At 40.8% G+C, this 26813-nt stretch overlaps 2 protein-coding genes and 1 pseudogene across 3 annotated transcripts in view; 1 reads left to right on the top strand and 2 right to left on the bottom strand.

Annotated features, from left to right (window-relative positions):
• Positions 1-220: 220 nt before the first annotated feature.
• On the bottom strand, positions 221-14112 carry LOC145486821 (uncharacterized). Its single transcript, XM_081465543.1, has 2 exons — positions 13990-14112; positions 221-1630 (listed from the first exon to the last, which is right to left on the bottom strand). Exons 1-2 carry the CDS (start codon positions 14095-14097, stop codon positions 1349-1351), a joined length of 390 nt encoding a protein of 129 aa, XP_081321669.1. The 5' UTR covers positions 14098-14112; the 3' UTR covers positions 221-1348.
• LOC145486813 (stAR-related lipid transfer protein 3-like) overlaps positions 11951-26813 on the bottom strand; it is a 190717-nt gene continuing 175854 nt past the window's right edge. Inside the window, exon 13 of the transcript XR_014049335.1 lies at positions 11951-12422. The gene's annotated coding sequence lies outside the window, so the exon portion shown is untranslated. The remainder of the gene's footprint in view (positions 12423-26813) is intronic.
• Positions 19183-26607, top strand: LOC145486806 (uncharacterized; annotated as a pseudogene). Its single transcript, XR_014049334.1, has 2 exons — positions 19183-23924; positions 24186-26607. The product of XR_014049334.1 is annotated as an uncharacterized LOC145486806 (transcript).

Raw genomic sequence — 26813 nt, 5'->3', positions numbered from 1 at the left:
GATCAGCTGGCAGCAGTGATCGTCCTACTGACACTAGACGAGTATGAATACTGCCAAAGGTGTGACAAAAAGATTATGCAAAGGATCTAGCAATTTGGACAGCAATGGCTGACATTAGATTTAACTCTCGCAAGAAAGCTCAGTGGCAAGCTTTCGGGTGTGTTCTACTTGACCTGCATCAATATTTACCTCGCTGTTCAGTCATTACACTCATCAGTTCTAAAAACACTTTATTTTATTCTCAAAGTGCACTTGAAGTGAAAACAGTTTACATAAAATTACGTCTCTATTAAAATCTCGTTAGAATCTAAAAGGTATAAAACTTAACAAATCATCATTTAAAATGGTTACATAGTTTCGTAATTGCATGTTATTGCTGGTAAGATGATAACAATCACATAAAACCCAACGTTTTTTGTATCTAAACATGCTGTGATAGAGATCTCAGAAACGTATGTTATTGCCTAGAACTTCTTGCTATCACCAAGAGCTGGCGTTCCGTATTTGAAAACTAATAAAACACTAACATGAACTCAAAGTAATTATTTCTGTAGCATTAAAAAGTTTCCCTTGAGGAAAAAAGATGTCACATCTATTTGCCCACATTCAACAGACCACCATTGAGTCTTTGGCTTTCCTGATTGAGGCTGCGAAAGCGCACTAATTAAAACGTGCGATCGATTCGAAAAATAAGGTCAAAAAGAAATAAATATTAACTTGTGCGCTAATTAAAACCTGCGATCGATTGGAAAAACAAGGTCAACTAGAAAAGAGTATTAACTTGTGCGCTAATTGAAACCTGCGATCGATTGGAAAAACAAGGTCAACAAGAAAATTAACACCTGCCGTTCCGTACACAATGCGGCAGTAAAATCTTCCTTTCCGCACGTTCTTACGTTTCAATTTTACGCGACGCGTTTTGATCCAAGACAAGGTTGAATCTCTATCAAAGTCAACAACCTTCAATTGTTTTACAAAGACTTGCTAAGAACTATTCTTGAGATCGGGGGTGCTTACCATTTAACCAAACATCCTGAAATATCACTTGAAAGTCTCATGGAACAGTAAGAAATCTGTTTGGAAATTGTCGTCTACCTCCAGGAGGTAGTCCTCTTTTTCCGTTCGGAACGGAACGGCGGAAATTTTCTTCTCGTTTGCTTCATTTTCTAGTTTCCAGTCTCTCAACAACCGAAAACAATAACGGGAAATCGAATTGCAAATGATATGCGCCATCTCGTTTGGTTGGATTTTTGATTTTGAACAAACCCTTACCATAATTCAACGGTCATCCCAACTGGTTTATTCTGACAAATGGCAAGGACCCCGGCTCTCCATGGGAACAGCACTATTATTTTGTTACTGCACAGCGGACTCTCTCCAGGATAGACCTTGCTAGTTTCAGGGCTTCGTGAGCCATCTCCACCGAGTATACATCATTGGGAATCTGGGGATAGCTAACTTGGTCCGGATAGCGCATGCGTGTTGAATCCACCACTTGATGCTCCAGCTGGTTCGCGAGTCTCGTCAGTTCGGAGTCTCCAAGCCGTGAGGCGTTGCGCATAAGATTGTGAACATTCGTTTTGAACGCATCTTCCGCGTATTGGGCGGCCTTAAGCGCCTTCTCTGCACTCTGTAAGACAGAGAAATTCGTGACTACTTAAACGTACAATTATTTAGGGTCTGTAGGCCATAAATCATATCGAAACAAATGAGTAGCTGTAAAGGGCTATGAATTGCAAACAACGCGGCAGAGCCACTGAACATATATAACTCTCAATTATCTCTTCTCCTCGGTCCGTACTGTAAGTTACGGGCCGAGTTTTTTCCCCTTCTATTCATGGCCCAAGCGCGAAGCGCGCGGGCCATAAATCGACGAGGAAAACACGAGGATCCGTAACTTACAGTACGGACCGAGAAGACGAGGTAAATAAGATATTTATTATATCCCTCCTGTGTGTCTGACGGGTTCGGGAACGATGTCTGTTCACGCGGAACGGCTTCAAATTCAAAAGCAAAACGAGTCAATTTGAAATCACTTCTACTTGCTATAAAAGTTAAGAACACTTGGCGATAAATCACGAAACATTTTAGCAACAGAAACAGCTTTAAATTTTAGCGGTACTTAACCAATCACGGCGCGCGTAGTAACTGAGAGATATAATAATTAACAAATAAAGAAGCCTCGACTGTGCTCAGTTCTGTTGTAAAGCACGCAGGAAGCGGTAGAGCACGAAAGAAGTGTAGGGGAAAACACGAGACGAAGTCGAGTGTTTTTCTCCACTTCTTGAGTGCTCTACCGCTTCCTAAGTGCTTTACAACGGAACAGAGCACAGTCGAGGCTTCTTTGTTTTATGATAAAGAATTCAATAATTTCCCCACGCATTCGGCAGAATTTTCAAACCAAACTTTATTTTCCAAGTGGCGTCAGCCGTGCTCTCTTCTCTGATAAAGCACGCTAAAATAAGCCAATCACAATCCTTGTTAGAATTATTCAAATAATTTGATTGGCTAACGAAGCGACAGCTGTCAATCACAAACTGGACTTCATCTAAGCTTTCACTTTCGAGTAGTTTTCAGCGGCTTTCGAGAGAAGAACAATCCCGTCAAAGTTTGCTTTTTAGTTTATTTTCAAATAAGAATCTAAAGGCAGGTAAAGGTTTGTCAGTTCAGAGGAATCCGGCCGTATTGTGGCTCATGGAAACGTGCACTTTTCCAATGGAGATTACGAAACCAGGGGCTCAAAGCTTGCGGATGAAAATGCGAAATGCTGAGTTGAATTTGAAAGGAGCTACAGTTATTTACGGCTTGCAGCCGCTTGCAGCAAGATCGCCCGAACTAGCGTAAAAGGTAGACAGACTAAGAGGAGAATACCAGAGCATGCTTTGAGCTGACCACTCGTCGGTTCACTTCGCTGAGATGACCACAGAGCGAGCGTTACTACACTGCATGTAAGTGTTGCTTTGAGCAATTGAGCATTTTTACAAAAATAAAGCTTCTCATCATAAACAGAGACAGCTCAGTTGTTGTATTCTGTCGTTGTTTTATTTTTTCAGTATAATTCGACTTCGTAACAAATATAATGTCTTTTATCGAAGCACTGGTTAGGTTGAGAATTTGTTTATTTCGCTACGTGTTTTGTCGGCGGGAATCTAGCAAAACTTGTCATTTAAGTACAGTTTTCACACTACTGTTGCTAACAATGGTCTCCGTGAGCCATATTTACTGTAGACATAGAGCTCGTTTCCATTGCGTTTGTCTGAATCAGAGGGGATGTTTAATTTGGGTCAAATTTGTCAAAATTCCGAAGCAAACATTTTAAAGACAGCTTACTGTCATCAACCCGTACTCAACCCGTGCTCTGTTTTCTGATAAAGCACGCTGTTTAAGCCAATCAGAGCGCGCGTTATATGGAAACTTTATTGTAAAACACATTATATATTTCAATAGCAGGATAAAGATTTTGAGACCTGACAGATCGTCGTAGTTAAGTAAGTTACTTGGCCAGTTATGAAAGTGAAGCCTGAAAAAAAGAATCAGTTATTGGTGCCGACATGCAAGTGAATATGAAGCATCAAGTATGAATTCTTTTCAGGCTTCATTTTCGTAACTGCCAAGGCTGCGTCCATAGCTGCAATGATCTCTCGTGTCGTTAAAACTCCGGGCAAAGTAGTAACGGCCAGTGAGACAAGTGTTCACTTCTCGCCGAGGCACAGGGAAATAAAACAAAAGGAAATAAACTTAAGCTGACAGAAGAGCAAATCTATACTTTTTTTGTTTTAAATATTTCCCAGGCTTTCCTATGATAATGAAGTAGTTATGTCTCACGCGTGCAGAATTTTGTTTGGAAAATATGCTCTCGGAACGCGCAAAATTGTAGCCCGCTATGCAAAACGTAATCTGTTTGGCTGGCTGTACAACCTATCAAATGTTTCCTCTCTCAGTGAAGCGGTGATTTGACAATCACCGCTTCACTGAGCAGTTTAAATTAAATTAATAGGGTATACGAGATAATTACGGTTAATTTCACGTTGATGAATTACCTTTCACTTGCCCATAAAAACTAAGGCTTATTTGCAGGACATTCGATAAGTGCAATACGGTTTGCAATGGTTTGTAATCAAACGAGTGCTCAATATCATAATCTGAGCAGTGCCACACCCATGTAGGTTTAGTTCTTTACGAACATATTATCATTCGATGCATTTTTTTCCTTCCGTTTCACTGGCCGAGAGCCCATCACGTGACCTGCAATTAACCGCCTACAAATAATGGCCTGCTCATGCGTAGTACCGTGTAAATGTGTCTTGCTGCAAATCATATTCTGCTCATGCGTAATAGGTCAATTCGGATATATTAAAATTCTAACTTGGCTCCGAGGCTTAGGGGAATAAAACAAAAGAAATCGCACAAAGGATGAGGGTTGAATAATTAATTTCTTTTGTTTTATTTCCCTAAGCCTCGGAGTCAAGTTAGAATTTTAATATATCGGAATTGGTCTATTGTAAGCAAGCTTTTGAGTGAAATTAAAAATGGCACATTGCTTCCTTGAGCTAAAAGAGAGTGGTTTAAATATGAAAACAAACGTGAAGATCGAATCATAAAACAACTATTGAACTCGGTTATCGCAAAATATCTTTATTTGTCAGTGTCCCGCCGATCAATTATTTGCCTCAGCGTTCAGCTCAGTTTGGCAAATAATTGAGCAGGATTTTGTTTAGCCTAGTCCAATATTCTTCAGACATAAATAACATTCTCTGTGGTTCTGTTGAGTTAAAGCAACACGAGTGGAAGTTTGGACGAACGAGAAACGCTGTGGGAACACGAGCCGCATATAAAAGTACGGCTTTAATTACAGGGTGTTTTCTAACTTCCAGTTGTAACTTATGTCCCTACTGTAGAGCTTGTCTTTGGTTTGTCCCGTAACAGTAGGGGTTTTTTTCGGCGAGGCTCTTTATGTCTTCAGATGACAGCAGAATTATTTCGTGCTGTTGGGATTGAAAACGCTTCATCACTTGGGATGCAAAAGAAAAGAAATATTTTTGGCAAATCACTAAACAAAAAGAAGAAAGAATCCCCAAGACGAGCAACAAGTAATTTCCTTTGTCTAAAGGCTCGCAAAATTATTAGAATTTTGACGAAACGCCAGTGAAATTATTTCTTAATTTCACTGGTCACCATTTGATTACCCATACTAATTTGTGTGCTCCTTCACTTGCACTCTAGCCAGTGTTAAAAAAAATCGGAGAAAGGCGGCATCCCCTTCCTGATTTTTTCTTTCGGGAAGGGCGGCCGAAACACGGGCTATTCGCAGGCGGCGTGGCCAAGTGGTAAGGGCGCTGGATTTGTAATCCGGAGGTTCCCAGTTCAAATCCTCCTCCCTGCCACTAAATGGATTTGTTTGGTGGCCCCAGATTCAACTCCTCTACCCTTTGTAAATAGCCATCTGGTCACTCTCTGGTCAGCCTCCCACCAGTTGGGATTTTTAACAAGTTTCTGTTTAATTTACAATATTTGTTTGCTTATTTCAGTATCCACAATTAGTACAGCACTGCTTAAAACTTCGACACTTACATAAAGTGATTTATTTATTTTATTTTATTTTTATTTTATTCGCACACGGGCTTTATGTGCTCCCAACTCGGCTTTCGCAACTTCTGTGCAAGTCTATACGTCCCAAGAATTTATTTCATAAGTCAGCGCTTTTTATGCCAACCTGAATGTTGTGCACATTAACGGGAGCGCTATTTGTTTCTGCTCGCGCAAGTTCTGTTTCCTGAGTTGCATGGCTCCTGCCTACCAATCTGAAGTGTATTGAGCCAGCGGTTGACATTATGAGCGTGCGCACTTATGCGATTTCTGTTCCATGTGCTTCGATTTGCAATAAACCAAATACATGACAGTGGCGACGAGGATGGAGTCGTAGGAAAACGTCGAAAATATGACTGCTATCGGGAAGATAGAGAGTTTTGACGAGACACAAGAGAAATGGGAAACTTATGCGGAACGTGTAGAACAGTTTTTCTTAGCAAACAACATCGATGAGGACCGCCAAGTGCCAACCTTGTTAAGCTTGATCGGCAGCAAAACGTACACCTTGTTGAGGGACCTTCTTTCACCGGATAAACCAGCCACGAAGAGCTTCCAAGAGATCGTCACGACCCTTCAGCAACACTTAAGACCTAAACCATTGGAAATAACAGAACGCTTTCGTTTTTACAAACGAAATCAGCGAGAAGGAGAAACCGTGTTGGCTTACGTAGCAGAACTGAAGAAACTAGCGACTCACTGCAACTTTGGCGCGAACCTTAACGAAGCTTTACGGGATAAATTGGTCTGTGGCCTTCAAAATATGCAGATACAAAGGCGTTTGCTTTCAGAAGCAAAACTGAAATATTCCAAGGCTTTGGAGATGGAAACCGTAGCGATGGAAACTGCCGTTCGTGATGCTTCAGAATTGCACAGTGAGCTGCACGCAGAACCTCGAGTTGACAAGATCTCAGATAACAACAAACCACCGCCACCGCCACCGCCGTCGCCACCGCCGCCGCCGCCGAACCTCCCGCCTAAAGTTTGCTATCGATGCGGAGGAGACTCACACGCATCACACAATTGCAGATTCAAGGACCAGACATGTTATCATTGTGGGAAGGTGGGCCATATTTCCAGAGTTTGTAACTCGAGACGACAAGGTAAGCCAAAGCAACCACCAAAACACCACAAAACACTCAAGTCCATACTGTTCAGTACAGTGAAAGTGATGAATTTGAAGATGTGTTAGGAAGCATGAAGATACACAATGTGAGGAAACCGAGCAGTATCCTTTACCCCGCACTGAAGATATCTTTGCAAAGCTTAGTGGTGGGCAGAAATTCTCAAAGATTGACCTTCGTCAGGCATACCACCAACTAGAGATAGAAGAGGATTCCAAGAAATACCTCACCATCAACACACACATGGGTCTGTTTCAGGACAACAGACTGGTGTTTGGCATCACATCAGCACCTGCAATCTGGCAGCGCACCATTGATCAAGTGCTGGAAGGAACATCTGGCACAAGCTGTATCCTTGATGATATGATCATTACTGGCAAGGATGATGCAGAACACCTGGCTAACTCAGAAGAAGTTCTGCGACGGCTTCAGCTTCATGGGTTGAGAGCAAACAAGGCAAAATGTGAGTTTTTCAAGGAGAAGATAACTTATTGTGGACATGACATCGACAAAGATGGCCTACACAAGTCAGCAGAGAAAGTAGAAGCAGTATTGAATGCGCCACGTCCAAACGATGTAGCTGAAGTGAGATCTTTTCTCGGGCTAACCAATTACTATCACAGGTTCTTGCCTAACCTATCGACAGCAGTACATCCCCTGACACAACTTTTGGAGAAGAATCATCAGTGGAAATGGACAGAACAGTACGAGATAGCATTCCACAAAGTGAAAGAAATGATCACGCCAGAGCAAGTTTTAACGCATTATGATCCCAGCCTACCACTAAGGCTTGCTTGTGATGCATCCCCTGTCGGTATTGGAGCGTTGCTGTCTCACATGATGCACGACGGTACCGAGCGACCCATAGCTTTTGCTTCAAGGACACTCACCAAAACTGAGCAAAAGTATGCACAGATTGACAAAGAAGCCTTGTCAATAATCTGAGGGGTAAAGAAGTTCCATATGTATTTGTTTGGCCGCTCTTTCACATTGTACACAGATCATCAGCCCTTAACGTCAATATTTCATCCGCGGAAAAGCATCCTTGTGGTCACTGCAGCGCGACTGCAACGTTACGCCTTGTTCCTGGCGGGCTATGATTACACCATTGAATACAAGAACACTAAAGTTCACAGTAATGCCGATGGTCTCTCCCGCCTTCCACTCGTAAAGGAATCCAGAGATGAAGAAGTTGTCGACCCTGTGGGTGTATTTAATTTGATGCAGTTTGATCCACTGTCAGTCACAGTGGATAACGTTAGGCGAGAAACACAGAGAGATCCTGTTTTGGCTCAAGTGTATGAGATGACCAGTAAAGGTTGGCCACACAACCCTGCTGCTGCACTCAACCCCTATTTTGTTCGCAAAGATGAGATCACATTACAATCAGGCTGTCTGATGTGGGGAATAAGAGTCGTAGTACCTCTAAAGTTGCGCCCTCAAGTTCTCGAGGAACTGCATCAGGGACATATGGGGGTCGTGAAGATGAAGGCCCTCGCCCGAAGTTACATCTGGTGGCCTGGAATCGACAAGGAAATTGAACTGACTGTTAAGTCCTGCTCAGGTTGCCAACTAACACAGAGAGCCCAGTACAGTACCGGTTCACGCATGGGAGTGGCCTTCGTCCCCCTGGCAACGAATTCACATTGATTTTGCAGGTCTGTTCCTCAACAGGATGTTCTTGGTGGTAGTGGATGCACATTCAAGATGGCTAGAGATAGAGAGAATGACTAGTACAACCTCAGAGAAGACCATTGAAGTCCTTCAGAGGTAATTTGCTAGATATGGAATACCAGCCCAGTTGGTAAGCGATAACGGGTCGCAATTTGCATCAGAAGAGATTCAGCAATTCCTTAAGAGAAACGGAATCAAACACATCACTTCAGCACCTTACCATCCTGCCACCAGCGGGCTGGCGGAACGCTGTGTGCGGAGCTTCAAAAGTTCGATAAAGAGCGAAACTGAAGTGAAATCCTTGAATCTTAAGTTGGCAAGATTTTTGCTGGCTTATCGGAACACTCCCCACTCAACCACTGGAGAGCCACCATCCCAGTTGTTCTTGGGAAGAAGGTATTGTACGGGTACCAGGTATTGTACGTGCACAACTAGGACCCCTGTCTTATGAAGTGGAGATTGGGCCTAACTTAGTTTGGCGTCGACACACAGACCAAATCAAAGATTCCAATGTTCCTGTTACAGACAACCGTACACCAGTTATCCAGCCGTTACTGTTCCCGCCCCCAGTCGAGTACCAAGTAGCCGAGCCGCCTGAGCAGACAGAAGCCGTCCCACGGGAAACGGGTTTTCAGCCATCCAATCCAGCGGCTGAACCTTCAGTTAGCAGCCCGCCTAGCAAGATTGAACATGTTCCTGTTAGAAGATACCCTATCAGAGAGAGGAAGCCCCCAGCCCGACTGGACCTTTGAACATTGAACTGCCCATTTCTAGGGCTCTGACTTTATTTTTAAGAATAGCATGTTGTGTTGGACTTTGGGGGTACGAGACTGGCTTAAAGGGGGAGGAGTTGTAGTGTATTGAGCCAGCGGTTGACATTATGAGCGTGCGCACTTATGCGCATTTTGTTCCATGTACTTCGATTTGCAATAAACCAAATACATGACACAACCGCATATTGAAAATCACGAAAAGTTTTAAACAGTTGACACTGAAAAGCCAGGTGATTTAGTTTGCCATTCTTTTATATTAGCTTATATTGATCGCATTGTTGGATGTTCTCGGTCTCACAGTTAAGCAGGCCTACTCTGGGACCTTAAGTCGCCGTAACGTAAGGCGACTTTAGGCGACTTCAGCAAAATTGGCAGGAAAAAACATTGCGACTTTAGGCAATCTAAGGCGATTTTAGGCTACTTAAGGCGATTTTAGGCGACTGGAGGAGACTTAATTTCACTCGAGTGATATGAATTTAAACTTAGCAACAGTCTCTCCCTATTCCTCTTGCAATAAACCAGTATTGTACAAATACTGGTACATAATTAAGTCACCACAGTCTCAAATATCCAGGACCGGGTTGTTCGAAGCCTGATTAAACTAACCCAGGATTAGAGAGAATTTTGGTTACTTTCATTTTTGTAACTTTTCGGTCCAGGTTTCTGTTTCTGTTGTTTGTCTTTCAGTTCTGAGTTTGATTCATCTTAAAACTACACATTATATAAGCAGTGAAAGATATTTCTATACAAAAAATTATATTACCTGGGTTAGCGCTAACCGGCTTTCGAACAATCCAGACCAGATTTCAAACCATTAAAAAAATACTATTAAAGAAAGAATTACCACAACACTGAACAGTTACTACTACTAGAATAATGATAATAAATACCAGCAAGGTAGCATGAATATTAGTGAAGATATCACTATAAACAAATCAAACAAAACTAATACAAATATATTCACAGTGACAAAAATTTCAAATTTAAGATATCTTGATTTCGTATATTTTCCATAAATTATTCTAACAAAAGGGAAATTAAAATTAATTTAGCTCATTTAAATGCATTTTTTTACAGTGCTTCCCGAATTATAAAAATGGTTATCTTGGTGGACTTATCTGCCATATTTTTGGCATTGCCACTGTCAATTTCAGTCCTTTTCAGGGACCCAATCAATTTGCTGCTCTCCTGCCTCAGTCAGACAAAATATTCCAATACCATAATGAGCACCGCATGCTAAGTTCCTTCGTACGAACACTTCCTGTCAAATTTCACCAACAACTTGTCAGGCTCCAGAAAACTTTGATGACCTTGGCAATTTATAAAGTGATTCGAATCTTTTTAGAAGGTTTTTACCACGGTTGATCAGACCACCAGGAAATACACCCTCCAAGCTTTCACTAGTTTCCACCTGACACATTACAGATGCCCAGAACGACATTTTCACAACGAAATACCACAATGATATATCGATACTAGACACACTGGTCTCCGCCATTTTGATTCTCCCAGTAACCCTTGCGCCGCTAACTGGTTTCCATGCTTCAAAGAGACGAGACATCGGCCTGTGCCAAGAAAATTCGAGTTCCCTTGATAAGTGTTCGGGTGATTTCAAATCACCCGATAATAAATTACTGTATTCAAATTTCGGAGAGTATTAGTTTGGCGATTTGTTTTCTTTTTGTTTTTTGTAAACGCCTGTCGGAGTAATCGTACTCGCGTGAGCTCGCGTGCACTTTAGTCACGTGTTCCAAACATTCTCCTGGCGGCCATGTTCATCCATGTTTACTGAGAGTTGATCACAGATAATTTTCTGTACCTTAGCTTTCAATTGTAACAGTAGCGCAGTCCACGTAAAGTGTATAAGATGATGTGAATACCGGGCTTCATCAAATGTACGAAAATGATAGATAAACATTACGCTGCAAGTTGGTTCGTCCAGTTACGAAATTCAAACGTTTACAGTTGGTCGAATGTGGAAGTAAAATGCAAATAATGATTTTTGCTGGAGACATGGCCCACTTTTGTCACTCTTTGACACTGGGTAAGTAAAGTATTTAAAGCGTAGATTCAGTTCGGTTCAACCGACTTTGGATGACCATATTTTAACTGCTCAGTGTAAAAGTGACTAGAAAGAATTGAGCCTTAACCCAGAAATATCTTTCTGTTTTTTCTTTTCATCTTGATGATCTGGAACACCTCTCACTGTTGTTGTTTATAACTATACACTGTAGGTCTTCGGAAGATTTGATTCCGTAATATCGTTCAAAAATTAATAAGCTCAAATGAAATTATTGCAGTATAGTCATTTGTTATAACACCTTTCCATATTTAATATATTTCCTGATAATAGCACAGAGTGTCATCTTTTTTATTAACTCTGTTACAACGAAATACAAGAAAGAAAATAAAACTTCATAGAAATAAAAAGCCATCTGTGAGAGAGTATACACCAGATTATCATTCCTATTTAAGTATTGTCTATATGTAGGGAGGGTATAAGGGAGCCACGGCTTTGAGGCATAATACAGTTATTGTCGGGTCCTCAGCTTATTAAAGGACCCTAGTCAGCCTCTGCTATTTTCGATGCCATCAAAATTATTGACATTGCATGGTGAGGTGAAATCTTGTTGCTTTACTGTAAGTTGTGTTCCTGAAAGTATGTTCCTTTATCTCTAGTAGCTTCACAGTGATTTTCTTTGCCTTGAAATGCTCCAAATAAAACATATAAGCTAAACTCTTGTATGTAAGCAAAAACAAAGGTGTGGCTGACTAGAGCCCTTTAAAGAAGAAGGTCACGCCAAAAACGGTGTATTTTTTTCCATCACCACTAGAAAGTTCACATTGAGTTGAGTTACTCACCGTTGTTTTAGCTTCTGAAGTGGATGCGATCCCATGAAAAAGAAGTGAAAAGTTCGACACCGGGAGCCGCCATTTTGAAAGGATCTTGAAGGCCAGGCTGCACGTCCGTGACGTCATTCGGTCTGAGAATGTGTTTGTTCTTTTGAGCTTTAGTATGGCTGCTTTTGAAGCCATAACGTGCTAGTGATTCCAGTGATGATAATAATCAAGTTGAATGGAACGATCGGTTGGAAAATGCTCTGTGGTGTACTTGTGAGAGATGCGCAACCATTCCGAAGCAAAGAGAATGTGTTTGTTGCCGAGAACAGCCGGAGTAGGTCACCAAGATGGAAGGTACACTTTGCAGTACAATTGCAATGGACGCAGTTAGTGGAAGAGGAAGTTTATTTTTAATTGTAAGTTGCTCTCAGAATTGAACTGGTGACTTAAATAAATCCCCAGTTTGTCTGATTTGTCTCCATTTGTCTCCAGTTTCTGTGATACCAGAACTCCCTCCGCAATGCGGAGGGAGTTCTGGTATCACAGAACCTGACGAGCTTTCAATGGTGTGTTTAAATCGGGCGAATGCTTTCCACCTCACAAGTCTGTGCTTTTACTTATAAAATTTGGATACTTTTTGCTCGTCCTCGTACGTGTTTGCCTAGGTTTCTATACACTAATGGACTACGTGGACTCTTGTGAAATACGCAGTGACTTTACATGTATGATGCGAAGTGAAATCGACGTCTTCGACGTGAAATGTGACGACATTCGTTATCATTACCTAAGATTTCTTGTGAGAATTGTAATTTGTTTTGTTGGAAAGCGAAGTATATGTAATAGATTTTGGAAAGAAGCAAAAAGTATGTACAACTTTTACATGCGTAAACAAGCTGAAGGAAAATTGACTCTGCTAGTGTGTTTATCTGCATCGCCATGTGTCGTGTTTACTCGCCCCGTTACTTGACAAAGCATGCAGTAAAATTAAAGCTTCATTTTTTACCGTAGCACTGCTTTCATTAGCAACTGTAATTCCCAAATATAATGTGAATGAAAATAACCTGCCCTTAATGATGAATCGTGTTGATAAAATTGAAAACAAATTGTCACAGATTTCAGACAAAATTTTATTTACATGCGGATATCGGATTTCGCTATAGCAGGACTTGTTATCGGTAATTGTCGATATATAGATAGAACTGATGTACAATTAACTACTTCTTCTGATGTATTTAAAATCAAATTAGACAGCATTTAAAAATTTGTAAGTATTTTAACTCATCCCTGGCTGTCAAGACCGATTATTAAATACGCTCTGATTTTTCGACTCACACAAGAGATTTATAAATCGAAAAAATACTTTTTCGATAAAAGAAAACCGTAGCGGGTTAGTCTGACTTGTTATTATAAAGAAATCAGCAGGGCATTTGAAGTTCCCACGGTACCCCAAGGAAATTTATAAATCACTTCCAAAAAACGCGTGCAGTCGCTATGCATCAATGAACACGAAAACACCAAAAACCTAGCGCCAGTCTACGAAACATAATGAATTAAAGCTTGCAACATGGAAGCCTTTTTATAAAGTGGTATGACTGGTAAATGAAGAAAAGAATTTCATTTCGCCATTTTCCTAGTTATTGTAGAAAAAAAGCGGCAGACTGATTGCACATGAAAAACCCGTGATTCACGCCGTTTTAGCGTCCTTTTCATGAAAATACATTAAGCCTGAAGGGTCGAAAATTTTTGGCGACTACAAGACCTGTGCTGGCGACCAAACCTGAAAACTTAGGGGCCAACTGGCCCCAAGGTTTTTCTTGAAATTCGAGCCCTGTAGCCCAGCGAGGAACTTCAATTTCTTGCGCAGAAATAATATTTACCAAATCAAGTCAACGACAGTTCTGCCGGGCAAAAGTATTTTTAAAAATGAAAAGTATGACTAATAGCTACCTATTTTCGTTCCTTCCGATGCGCCGTTCGCTTGCAATGCATACCTTTACAAGGGCCTTGACCATAAAGAGTGGTTTGCCATTTCGGAACTTCTTGGCAACTATGCGTTCAGCTTGATAAACACCAAGAACGTCAGGTTTTTTGTCGCACATAATGCCGACTCGTGAGATCGCGAAAGAGTCTAGGCTCTTGTAAATGGTTGAAAACTGAATGAAGCTGGAAATTTATACTGTCCTATTCGCGGCAAAGACTTGCCGACGGATCGAAATGCACCAATGAAACAAAGAAAGAAACAATAGGCGGAGAGTTCATTGTTTAGTTTACCGCCTCATCATGAGGTAATGAGTATTGTCGCGCATTCATAGCAACCAATGAAAACAGCTCGTTCGGAGCATCGATGAATATTAATAAGCGTCATGACATACCTATACACTTTTTCGAACTGTAAGTAAATGTCCCGAGAACAATAGGCATTCTACGCCATGTCCTTCGTGAAAACAATTCGTACGCACCCCAGTTTCAATAAAACCCCAACAAACTATATATCAGAAGAAAGCTTAATAAATTTAGTTTATGGTAAAAATACAAGTTAAGCGAGTTTTTTCTTTCAGGAAGTGTCAGGAGCCGGTAAGGCGTGAAACGACTGAGGGTTCTTTTATTGAATTTATCGGCTATCGGATGCCGCCACTCGAGTAAAATGGCTCCACAGTCTTGTTCACAAGGCATCAATCAACAAAAGTGTGTCGGGCTTTTCCGATAATCTGATTGGTTGTCTAGATGTCCGTATCTAAAGTTGGAGTAGCTAAAAGTATGCGAGACGTTACGTAAATGGACGTTACAGGAAAAATATGTTAAATATCCAAATTTCCCGACACACTTTCGTTTGTCATTATCCCTGGAATGTTCTGGCGAAATTTCACGAAAATCCGCATACCCTATAAATTCGCTCAAAGTGAATGTATTCCTCTCAAAATCAAATGCGAGATTTTAGCTCATAAACGTTCCTAAACAACTCTAGCCACGCCAGGAGATTCTCTCACCTTATGAAACCGCAAACTAATGGAACAATAGGACATTCTAGCGTCAATGGCAATGGATCAGGATTTCCCGCGAAGAGCATCACATTGCAACACGTTTGCTATCTCGCTGTCGCACTGAAAAGAAAGACACTAGAACGGGCAAAATAGCCAAAGCCAAAAGAACAAATGCGCGATATAAACAATACCAAATAACATGAATCACGAGCTCCAAGATGAGCGTTTGCCGCGAGAATTTCCCTTGGCGGTTTCGCCCATTTAAGTAATTATGACACCTTCCTGGTTTATTAACTTTATTTGAAAATACGTTTTTTCTAAATAACTCGGCCTCTTTTTGAGATTTTTATTATTTTTCTTTTGTGAACTTTAGTTAAAATGACTGACTTGAAATTTGTGAAATAAAAGAAAAAACGATTTTTTGTGCCCTTGAAAGTGGGAAGTAACCTTTTTATCCCTATCCTGCCAGAGGGTTTCAGTATAAATGTTAAAACATTTATACTGAAACCCTCTGGCAGGATAGGGATAACGGCTAAACTATATCGAAGCGTGCCAGAGCCCACAGATAGTCTTAAGGCAAAAAGTGCAAGTGCTTAGCTTTCGCTTTTAGCCGCAGTTATTTTTTTAATCAAGTGGATTTGTTAGAGGAGGAAGTGTCAAATTCTTGGGCTAACAAGTTCAGCGTGGGCTTTAAGCGGCATACATCTCTAGAGAATGATTTATCCCCTGATCTGTCCAACGTTATGCCAGTGTCAAATCAATTTTGCTTATGAACAAGCCAAAGAAAACTTCAAGAGCACTATTATACCTAAAGAAATATTTTGATGACCAACTTAGGTCTCCCAAAACATCAACAAATCCAAACCCCTACTAAATTGAGGTCAACGGTCGTTAAAAGCTAATGATAGATACTAAAATAGTTTTAGCGGCATTCATAAGAAAAGTTTAGTTTTCAATTAATGCACCAGGATGATCTTAAAGCAAATTGCCTTTCAAAAGTTCTGCCATGAGTGTTTTCACCCAGGTGAAAATACCAATACATTCTTCATAAGAAGAACATTAGAGCTGAAAACATACTGCGGAGGAACAGAACTTTTTTATCCAGAACATTTCGCTAAAAATATCAAGCTTGAATATATGGCCTCGACATCAACAAGTCCTAGATCAACCGGTGGATGCCTAGTGCCCCATTGCCATATATTTTGTGCTATTCGGACATTTATTTCGCTATCGAGCTTGTAGGGAATCTTTTAATTTTGTGTATGTGCACGTGCTCGGGCACGCGCGCAATGACAGGAAAATGGTGCAATAACACGAAAATTGCGCAATCAAACGAAAATCGTGCGCAGAGGATGCGCAGTACAATTCCGTGGATTCACCATAAGGAGTGCACCCTTCGGAACTAAAAAGACTGAGTGTTATTTGTTTAGTGTTGAAAGGATAACCTCTTTCGCTTTTCGTTTTTTGAAAGCAAAAAATATATCATTTTAGTTTCTAGGCGGGTTGTTGAGTTGAAAAGGAGATCCAGCCAATAGTGATTCTAGGGTTCTGCTATTTTCCGGGTAAAGTGTGGACCAGCGAAAATGTGAGCTAAATGCCAGTAACTCAAATTTTAACTGCAAACCCTTCCATGACCTTTCTATATATAGCACTGTTTAGCCTGAATCTAGTACTCTTACTTTTGAGGAGAGCACAACACTGAAACTAGAGCAGAGAAAAAGTCTTATTCGTACAGGGCGCTTGCTGCGCAGGCTACGCAGTGTTCAGCTGAAACATAATCCAGTCCCTGAACTCTCATTCTACCCGTCCTATCAGTGAGGTGGTGTAGGGAGATTTTAGGGACTCTAGCGGGTAAGTTAAGTCAACCACTTCTTGAGAAATCACTTTAGGCCTGATTAGATAAGCTGGGTTTGCAGCCGGAATGACAGCAATTTCCAGGGTTTTTTCAGCACTTTTCCTTTGATGGATCAATACTACCATTCTTTTCCGGGTAACGCTACAATAACGGCATCAAACAGAACTTTGTTTAATTTTTTAGTATTATGCTAACTACAATTATACATCAGGACGAACCATCTGTTCCAGTGCGTCTGGAACGACCAACTAGGAGACGAAATTGGTTGCGACGGATAATCTCTTCGGTTGAGTGTATAAAGACGGCCATGAGATGAATTATACGGCCGGATGGCAATGTGTTTCAGTATGAAGTCGGGCAGAGGACACTTAATTCATCAGAACGAACTATCTGGGTAGCACAAAAATGAACAACGAACTGAGGCCGTAGTGCGGGTGATGGTTCATCCCGTTTTCACACTAGACGCATAAAATAGCAGACGCATAATCAGTCTCTGTGGATTATGCATCTTTGGAATAATAAACGGCACGCAATGCATGCAGAAGCAATGGTATTTAATTAACGATGTCTTGGCTTTCCTGGACATTGTAAAACAAATTAACAGATGTATAAGGTAAATAAAAGTAACTAAAAATGATACAGAATGTGTGTTGCGTCAGAAAAATCCGAAGGAGTGAAATGGGGCGAAGAAATGAATGTAAGAACAGGGGCGTGGTGGAAGTGAGTGAAATATTTTGTTACGGTGCTGTTGTTCCTTTCGCCTGTGATCCATGCAATGAAGCGAAAATTCAAGTATGGCACCAAAAGAATTAATTCCTTTTTCTGATCTCCAATTATCAGCCATTTAGACATGTTTATTGGCTGCATTGCAGACCCATTCGCCATTTTATAGTCACATCCATATGTGGAAGTCATGTGACCGGAACTTAAACATACACTTAACATTTCTAGCTTGGTTGTGACAATATCATTTCACAAGGAAATATCTCAGTTGAGTTCCTTAGATGACAATTTTGATACTTTAAATGTACATTCTCCAGTTTTAGATTGTTAATTGGGTGTCTGTTATCAAGATTTTGTGTACTCTTTGTACAGCTTAAATGCAACACTACAGCACACTATGCTAAACAGCCAAGAAAGGATGCTTCAACTGTACAGTCTTGTGACATCACACATATCTGGATTATATCTGGATAATTAATGGATATAATTATAGAAGATTACAATTATAATTATGTAAGATATCTGGATAATGAAGCTGATACGTATTTAGACTATTTACATCGACCGTATAATTTCTCGTGCAAATTATAACCAATAAGACAACAATTGCTATCATTTTGGTCTTATGCCCAAGATCAGTGTAAAGGGCAGGATGACTGCAATGACCATGCATTGAAGATTGTTTTGTTCTGTCAGTACATGTTTGGAGTAAGCTTTTGCTGACTCAGATGGTACAAATCTGGAAATTATGATTCCCAGTACTGTGGCCCTTGTGAATATATCTTGTTTGAATATATATAGCCAAACGGTACTTGCTTACACCGACAAGGTTTGACTCTGAATATCTGAAGTAAGGTCAATACGTTAAACCATTTCAGTGCCCCACAAACAGAATAAAACAGGGTATGAATTAAGATCATATTAATTATGATCATAATTTACAACGAATTATTTTATAACAATAACAATAAAATATAAAACGGTAAAAACGAACGAGAAAATCCGACGTTTTGGAGTAGTCATGACTCCATTATCAAGGAAAAACATGTGTTAGATCATGCAAATTGCAGAATTTAAGGCGATTTTGGCGCGAAGAATTAACATAAAAGGGTGCGAAGATTATGAAAATACTTTCGCACGAATAGAATCTGATTGCACGTTTAACATTTGGCTTTAAAGCTCTTATAAAAAACATTTCGTGCACCAAACAGTCAAATTTGTTTCTGCATTTCTTAAGCACTTCGAAACGCTTTGGCAGGTCCTGAGGCATCATCCCGTACACGTTCTTGTAGTGTTTGGCGATGGCGGAGGATTGTTGTTTATGTCGTTTTACACGATTATTTAAATGTCGGCGTGTGTGTAATATTATTACCAAAATAATAACCCTATTGGTATACCTATTGGTATATACCTCAACTACATGTTCCTCATCATCAGTAAATTACAGACGAGACTAGTGTAAATACTCCTGAACGTGAAACACAATTGACTCCAATACCTAACATTTCAAAATATGTGACTACACATTTTTCAAGATGTGGCATCCTTTACTCTATATTTTTTATTAAAACTCAAACAGTATGGCTGTTCCATGGATATTTTTGGAAGAAAACGAAATAGAAAAAAAGTTAAAAAGACCTGCATGTATCATTTAGCAACAAAAGCGCACAGGATTTATTTCCAGTTGCCAATTAGGTTATGTCAAGAGTCGTGTAAAAATACCGTTAGTTAGTATAAAAATGTGATTGGATTTTTCTTTAGCTTTAACCTCAATGTTGGACTATATTCTTATATCGCTACCATTTACAGCCGAAGAACAAAAGCGTAAAACACAACTCCCTCTCACTGGATTTCCTGATTATTTTGGCTGTGAAAGTGAATATTATCCACGGTAAAAGAAACTATAATACCAAAACATAAGTAAAGGGGCAAACAAAATAGAGATTTCAGACAACTCACCTTTTTGATCAAGTCAAGAAACTGCTATTGGTTTTCATCCGATCTGCTCGGGGATCTTGTACTTTCTCAACAGCTGCAACAATGACCTTCACCCATCGCTCAAACTTGTTTCGATTTGCATGTCAAATTTGTGTTTTGTAGATCGGATGTCTTTCATAGCGAGTTCAAATTTATCAGTTAGAGTACAACACTCACTCCACACTCGAATCTTCCGTCTGTATCAAACAGTTGCAAATCAAACGTACGTTGAGGTCTACTTTGCTGACAGATTTCTTGGTCACTTTTCCTCCGGCCGACTTTAGGCGAGGGAGGGATATTTGATATAGATCAGGACATTATCATGATTTGTATTGATGGCTACTCGGCAATAAACACAAGTTTCTCAGAGATTTGTTTGCAATTTTTTAAGCTGATATAGGTTGGTTATGGGTTGTTTAATTTGCTAATGAAGAGTTTCACTTTTTATTAAGGGTTCCAACTCCAAATGACTAAAAAATGGCCACTACATCAGAATACACTTCAGAGCAACTGAACTACTATAGGATTTGTTATGTTGCCACTGATATTCTACCTGAGAATCTCCGATCAATCTTCAAGCAAGAATGGGACAACCGTTACACAGCAACAATGGGAGAATGGAAAGACGAGCCGCGGAATGGAATGGACTTTTACAACGCGGAGTCCCCGAGAAACCAAAGACGAAATGCACATCTCTTGAAAACCATGACCAACGGAAATAGATCTGAATGGGATTGTACCATGCTTTTTTACGCTATTCTTTTCTCTGATTGTATTGGCCACACCCTGAATCCTGTTGTGGAATCAAGTGTGGATGATCTCAGAAGATTTCGGAATGAAGAATTTGCTCATATGTCACAAGGCCAGCTCTCAGATGGAGACTTTCAAAATGCTATGCGCAAAGTTCGTGCTGCATTTCAAGGACTCGGTCTTTCCACTGTGCAAATTCAAGACCTCGCGAACCAGACAACGTTTCCCACAGAGGAGTTAAGAGATATCTTAAACAAAGTTGAGGACCTAAAAAAAGAACTACAGGAAAAAGAAAAACAACAACAGGGCCTTAAAAATCAGCTAAAGGAAACCGAAGAACAACGAAAAACCCTTGCACACCAGCTACAAGAGAAGGAAGAAAAACGGCAAAACCTTGCAGATCAGTTACAAGAAAGGCAACAACAACAAAAGAGCCTTGAAAATCAACTACATGTTGAGGAAGAGCATCGGCAGGGCCTTGAAGATCAGCTAAAGGAAAATGAAGAACAACGAAAGAGCTTAGACGATCAACTCGAGGAAAATGAAGACCAGCGAAAGATTCTTGTGGATCAGCTACAGATCAAAGACGTACAACGACAGGACCTTGTTGATCAGCTGCAGCAAAGACAAGAGGAACTAAAAGTCCTTGAGGATCAATTACAAAATGACACTCCCTCGTTTTGCATTCTTCCCCCGAAACCTTCACACGACATCGCAGGCCGAAACAGTGAGGTAGTTGAAATTACGCAACAGCTCAAAAAGCTTAAGCAGGCTGCTGAAAAAACCCTAAGTCACCTGTACATCTCTGGGAATCCTGGAAGTGGTAAATCTCAGCTGGCCGGTCTGGTAGCGAGGCAATTTTTCGACCATGCCCAAAAAGATCCCAACGCTAATGCTTTTGTGATGACTTTAAATGCTGAATCTAGAGACACTACTAGAATCGTATTTCTCGTTTGCTCGCCATTTGAAGTGTCCGGAATATGCAGTCACAAACATCTTTCAATCCAAGGATTTGAAAGCAGACGAGAAGATTATCCATCTGGAGACGCTGATAAGCACAAAAGTTACTTCTTACTCGTCGTGGCTACTAGTAGCTGATAATGTCAAAAGCATTTCTCAAGTGCTTATTCATTTGCCAGGACCCGGAAACGAGCAGTGGACAAGAGGACAACTGCTCATAACGACACAGGACACTGCGTCGATCCCATTACCAAGCTCGTTGACTGGTCACATCTCTGTGAAAAAGGGTATGAAGCCTGACGATGCCGGTTCTTTATTAGCCAATCTCTCAGGCATCGCTGACAGCGATATGGAAAGAAAGGTTGCCGAAGCATTAGACTTCCAGCCTCTTGCACTAGCAAACGCCGCTACCTATGTTAAGCAACTTCGACAGAGCAAAACCTCACATTTTGGCTGGAAAGAATACGTAGAGAAAATAGGAAAGGGCCAGCGTTTAACCACTGAGACCATTCTTGCTGACACCAATCCAAGCTACCCAAAATCCATGACAGAAGCAACAACATTAGCCGTTAACGAAATTGTGCAATCGGACAAAGTCATCGATTACACGCTCAATTTCCTTTCCTTGTGCGCACCCGAACTACTTAGTCAAGACATCGTGATTAATTACATTCTCACTGTAGATGAAGAAATTCAAGATAAAGAGATGATCATCATGAGGCTCCAAAGATGTTCCCTGATTTTACTTGAAGAGGAGGATGGTGACATCTACATTGGCCTGCATCAGGTTGTGCGTGATGTTATCCAGTCCTCAATAAAGGAATATCCTAAGAGTGCGCAGCACGAAACCGTGAGTGGGGCAATTACAGCTTTCAGCCAGTTCATAGACGATTCATTACCAGAGAATCAGTGGCTATACATTGATGCTGTTGTAAAAACCAAACGTGTTGCTCCGCATTTAAAATGCTTGATTATGAAAATTGAAAATGAAAACATTCCTCGCATCATTAAAACTGGAATTGAGATGTTGAAGCTCGGCCAAACTTGTAAACATCATTGCGACTTTAATTCGGCAAGAAAATACTATGAATATTCTTTAGAGACTTTTCTAGAAAAGAACGGGCCTGACAATGTCGGTGTTGCTAATATTTGCAGTTACTTGGGTTCTGTTTACCAACGGTTAGGCGACTTTGAACAGGCCAAGGAGTTTCTGCATCGTGCTCTAAATATTACACTGAAGAAGCTCGGACCAGACCATGTCCATGTTGCAACTACTTACAGTCACTTGGGTTCTGTTTACCAACAGTTAGGCGACTTTGAACAGGCCAAGGAGTTTCAGCATCGTGCTCTAAATATTAAACTGAAGAAGCTCGGACCAGAGCATGTCGATGTTGCAGGTACTTACAGTAACTTGGGTTCTGTTTACCAACGGTTAGGCGACTTTGAACAGGCCAAGGAGTTTCAGCATCGTGCTCTAAATATTCGACTGAAGAAGCTCGGACCAGAGCATGTCGATGTTGCAACTACTTACAGTAACTTGGGTTCTGTTTACCAACAGTTAGGCGACTTTGAACAGGCCAAGGAGTTTCAGCATCGTGCTCTAAATATTAAACTGAAGAAGCTCGGACCAGAGCATGTCGATGTTGCAGGTACTTACAGTAACTTGGGTTCTGTTTACCAACAGTTAGGCGACTTTGAACAGGCCAAGGAGTTTCAGCATCGTGCTCTAAATATTACACTGAAGAAGCTCGGACCAGACCATGTCGATGTTGCAAGTACTTACAGTTACTTGGGTTCTGTTTACCAACAGTTAGGCGACTTTGAACAGGCCAAGGAGTTTCAGCATCGTGCTCTAAATATTACACTGAAGAAGCTCGGACCAGAGCATGTCCATGTTGCAACTACTTACGGTAACTTGGGTTCTGTTTACCAACGGTTAGGCGACTTTGAACAGGCCAAGGAGTTTCAGCATCGTGCTCTAAATATTCAACTGAAGAAGCTCGTACCAGACCATGTCCATGTTGCAACTACTTACAGTAACTTGGGTTCTGTTTACCAACGGTTAGGCGACTTTGAACAGGCCAAGGAGTTTCAGCATCGTGCTCTAAATATTCGACTGAAGAAGCTCGGACCAGAGCATGTCGATGTTGCAACTACTTACAGTCACTTGGGTTCTGTTTACCAACAGTTAGGCGACTTTGAACAGGCCAAGGAGTTTCAGCATCGTGCTCTTAATATTCAACTGAAGAAGCTCGGACCAGACCATGTCGATGTTGCAAGTACTTACAGTAACTTGGGTTCTCTTTACCAACAGTTAGGCGACTTTGAACAGGCCAAGGAGTTTCAGCATCGTGCTCTAAATATTACACTGAAGAAGCTCGGACCAGAGCATGTCCATGTTGCAACTACTTACAGTAACTTGGGTTCTGTTTACCAACAGTTAGGCGACTTTGAACAGGCCAAGGAGTTTCTGCATCGTGCTCTAAATATTACACTGAAGAAGCTCGGACCAGAGCATGTCCATGTTGCAACTACCTACAGTCACTTGGGTTCTGTTTACCAACAGTTAGGCGACTTTGAACAGGCCAAGGAGTTTCAACATCGTGCTCTAAATATTCGACTGAAGAAGCTCGGACCAGAGCATGTCCATGTTGCAAGTACTTACAGTCACTTGGGTTCTGTTTGCCAACAGTTAGGAGACTTTGAACAGGCCAAGGAGTTTCAGCATCGTGCTCTAAATATTAAACTGAAGAAGCTCGGACCAGACCATGTCGAAATTGCAGCTATTTATGGTAACTTGGGTTCTGTTTACCAACAGTTAGGCGACTTTGAAAAGGCCAAGGAGTTTCATCATCGTGCTTCAAACATTCGAAGAAAAAAGCTGAAACGACCCCATGTTGATGTCTCAAATGCTCTTGAAGACATGGTTACTGCTGAGCAGGCGTCAGTTGCGCTACCACTGTTCTCTGAGAGTAACAAACCTTCAGGAGTTATGGAGTAAAAACAGCACCGCCGTGTTAGAAGTAAACGTTGCAGAATACGTTGAACGATTTACAAAGTGCGATGGGTATCCTTACATTACTCCAATTTTCTTAAGTTATTAGTATATTCCAAAATATTCAATTTTCGGTATTTTTAGATAGATTTTTCAATTGAAACAAAATTTGACGGCAAAAAATTGATGGTTAACAAAGTTATGAATGAAACTCGATTCTCTCTGTCTATTGCTTCTAATTCATAGCTGTCATCAGGTTGTCACTCAGTTGCGGGATAGAGTAAAAGTCATGTGGCACGTGCGCAAAGGGTTCGCTGTTGCGAGAGAGTTTCGTGTTGGGTCTTCCGCGTGTAGTTCTACGGTTTTTGGTTTGGCAAATTGTTAGCTTATGCTTTTCATGCCGTCAAAGAAGAAACACGAAAGGTCGTGTTCTTTCTCTAATGCGAAGAAGGTACTCCAACGGAAGAAGGCGTCAAAATCTTTCAGTAAGAACTGGGCCGAGGCGCTAGCCGCAAGCGTCAATGGATCGTAATTTGAAGAGGAGAAATTTGTTTGCACAGATTAAGGAAAGCGAAAGGGAAGGAGAAAATAAAAACCTTTCAAGAAGAAAATAAACCTTTCAAGAAGAACGGCAAGAATCAGACATAAACGCAGAAGCCACGATGACTTCCTTTCTGATTTTCTCGAGCGGGTTGCATGCTACCACGCTTTTTCTTTCTTTACAATTCAGCTAACGGCATCCCTAAGCCTTTTCCATTGGACGGTAAAAAGGTAATAATGAAAATGAATGCATCTTCGCTTTTTGTTAAACACCTGATAGTAATGCGCCGCTAAAGCGTGTTGGTCATTTGGGATATACTGATACCTTAAGCATTTTGCATTTTGTACTTCCAAACAATTTTAAAGAAATTGAGACCGAGAATTTGCTAATGAAACACTTGGAATGAAGAGCCGTCCGTTTTACGAGATTCATAGGTCAGACTTTACCGTTAGGATATTACGGTATAATCAAAGCTATAACAAAATTTATTAATCTATCGTTTGCAAAATGCACGAATGTGATTGGTTCTCGGCGAGGCTCTTTGTCACGTAATGGAGCGTTTCCATTTACGTGGTCAGCAGCCATGCAAATGTTTGGAACCAAAGAAAGTGTTTACACGAGAGAAGAGTTCAACTCCCACAGGATTGGTTTGGTACACCAACATGGCCGCTGCGGTGGATTGTTTTGTCAAACACTGCTATGGCTGCCGTGACGTCATGTGAAAATACTCTATTAGCGGACGATAACTTGGTGTACATCCAAATTGTAATCGGATACCAAAAATTGGACACCTACGCCATTCGCGCATCAACTACGCGCGCTCTATATCTTCCTTCTTAATATTTCTCAGGTGTTTGTAAAATTGATGGAAATTACTGCTGAGTTTTTCGCTCAAAAAAAAAAAGCTCTTAGGGGCTTCTTCATGCCCAAATTTGTTATTGATACGATTAATTAGTAATTGGACCTCGTGTCGTACAATTCAGAGAGTAAACGTATCTGTCAGAATTCTCGATTGTGATTGTTGGTTCTCTGCGCACCTATTTGTCACGTAATGGGGCGCGTTAAAGGCTTCCATGATGTTTCCTACAGTTTTTTAGACTCATGGAAAGCGCTACAGACGTTTTTGGTCAAAAGAAGTTCTCAAAAGACTTTATTAATTTCGACATTTGTTATGGAGACAATTAATTAGTAATTGGACCTCGTGTCGTACAATTCAGAAGTAATCGTGCTCTTAGTTTCAAATCGGCCTCTCGCTTCGCGCTAGTCCAATTTTGAAATTACTCGCGCGATTACTCCCTGAATTGTACTCCACTCGGTCCAATTACTATTACTCATCATAGTCGCAATGTGATTTCAAATTCGTATCGTGCTACGCGCTTGTCGAATTAGAAGTTCTTGCCCCATTACTCCTCGAACTGTATTACACTCAGTCCAATTATTATTACTAACAATACAACTTCAGTTCAGTTCTGTTACTGATTACGATTTATAGTTCAGCTTTTTAAAATGGCACTATTTATATTGAGAATGGTATCTTTTGTTTGATTAATCTCTTCAGTATCGGGAAAAAGCCTATAGTTAAAGCTTGTTCCCAAACACAGCAAATAAAATGATTCAAGAAAATAAACCAAGTACCGTAAACTGCCACTTATAAGCCCTTCCGCTCATAAGTCCTCCCGGTTGTAGACCCATCTGCCTGTAAACAAAACATGACTTCCGATTGTAAGCTCTTCCCGAATACAGGCCCCCTTCTAGTTAAAATAAAATGAATTCGATTTATTATAATGTTTTAAAGTTCAATTTAACGGCCAGTACATGAAAGAAGTATTTCGATCAACACTACTGTAGCTCATTTCTAAATGTTTTTTTTATTTATCTCGCTTAAAGCCCCCCCCCCTCCCCCCTCCCGCTAAAGCCCCCTCGGATATAAGTCCCTCCGTTTATAATCCCATCCAAAACCCCTTACGAAGTTGTATAAGCCCAAGGCTTTTATAAGCGGCAGTTTACGGTATTAGGAGTGGTGTGGCCGAGAA

The sequence above is a fragment of the Orbicella franksi genome, chromosome 5 (genome assembly GCF_964199315.1).
Source record: "Orbicella franksi chromosome 5, jaOrbFran1.1, whole genome shotgun sequence".
Lineage (NCBI taxonomy): Eukaryota > Metazoa > Cnidaria > Anthozoa > Scleractinia > Merulinidae > Orbicella > Orbicella franksi.
This window is presented reverse-complemented; position numbering and strand designations above follow the sequence as displayed.

Bases quoted from the DNA above. Each gene is read 5' to 3' on its own strand.
- LOC145486821 (XM_081465543.1), bottom strand. From the start codon at position 14,097: ATGTGCGACAAAAAACCTGACGTTCTTGGTGTTTATCAAGCTGAACGC. The intron at 1,631-13,989 runs GTATGCATTGCA...TCTGTCTTACAG, and splicing joins TGGTCAAGGCCCTTGTAAAG to AGTGCAGAGAAGGCGCTTAA.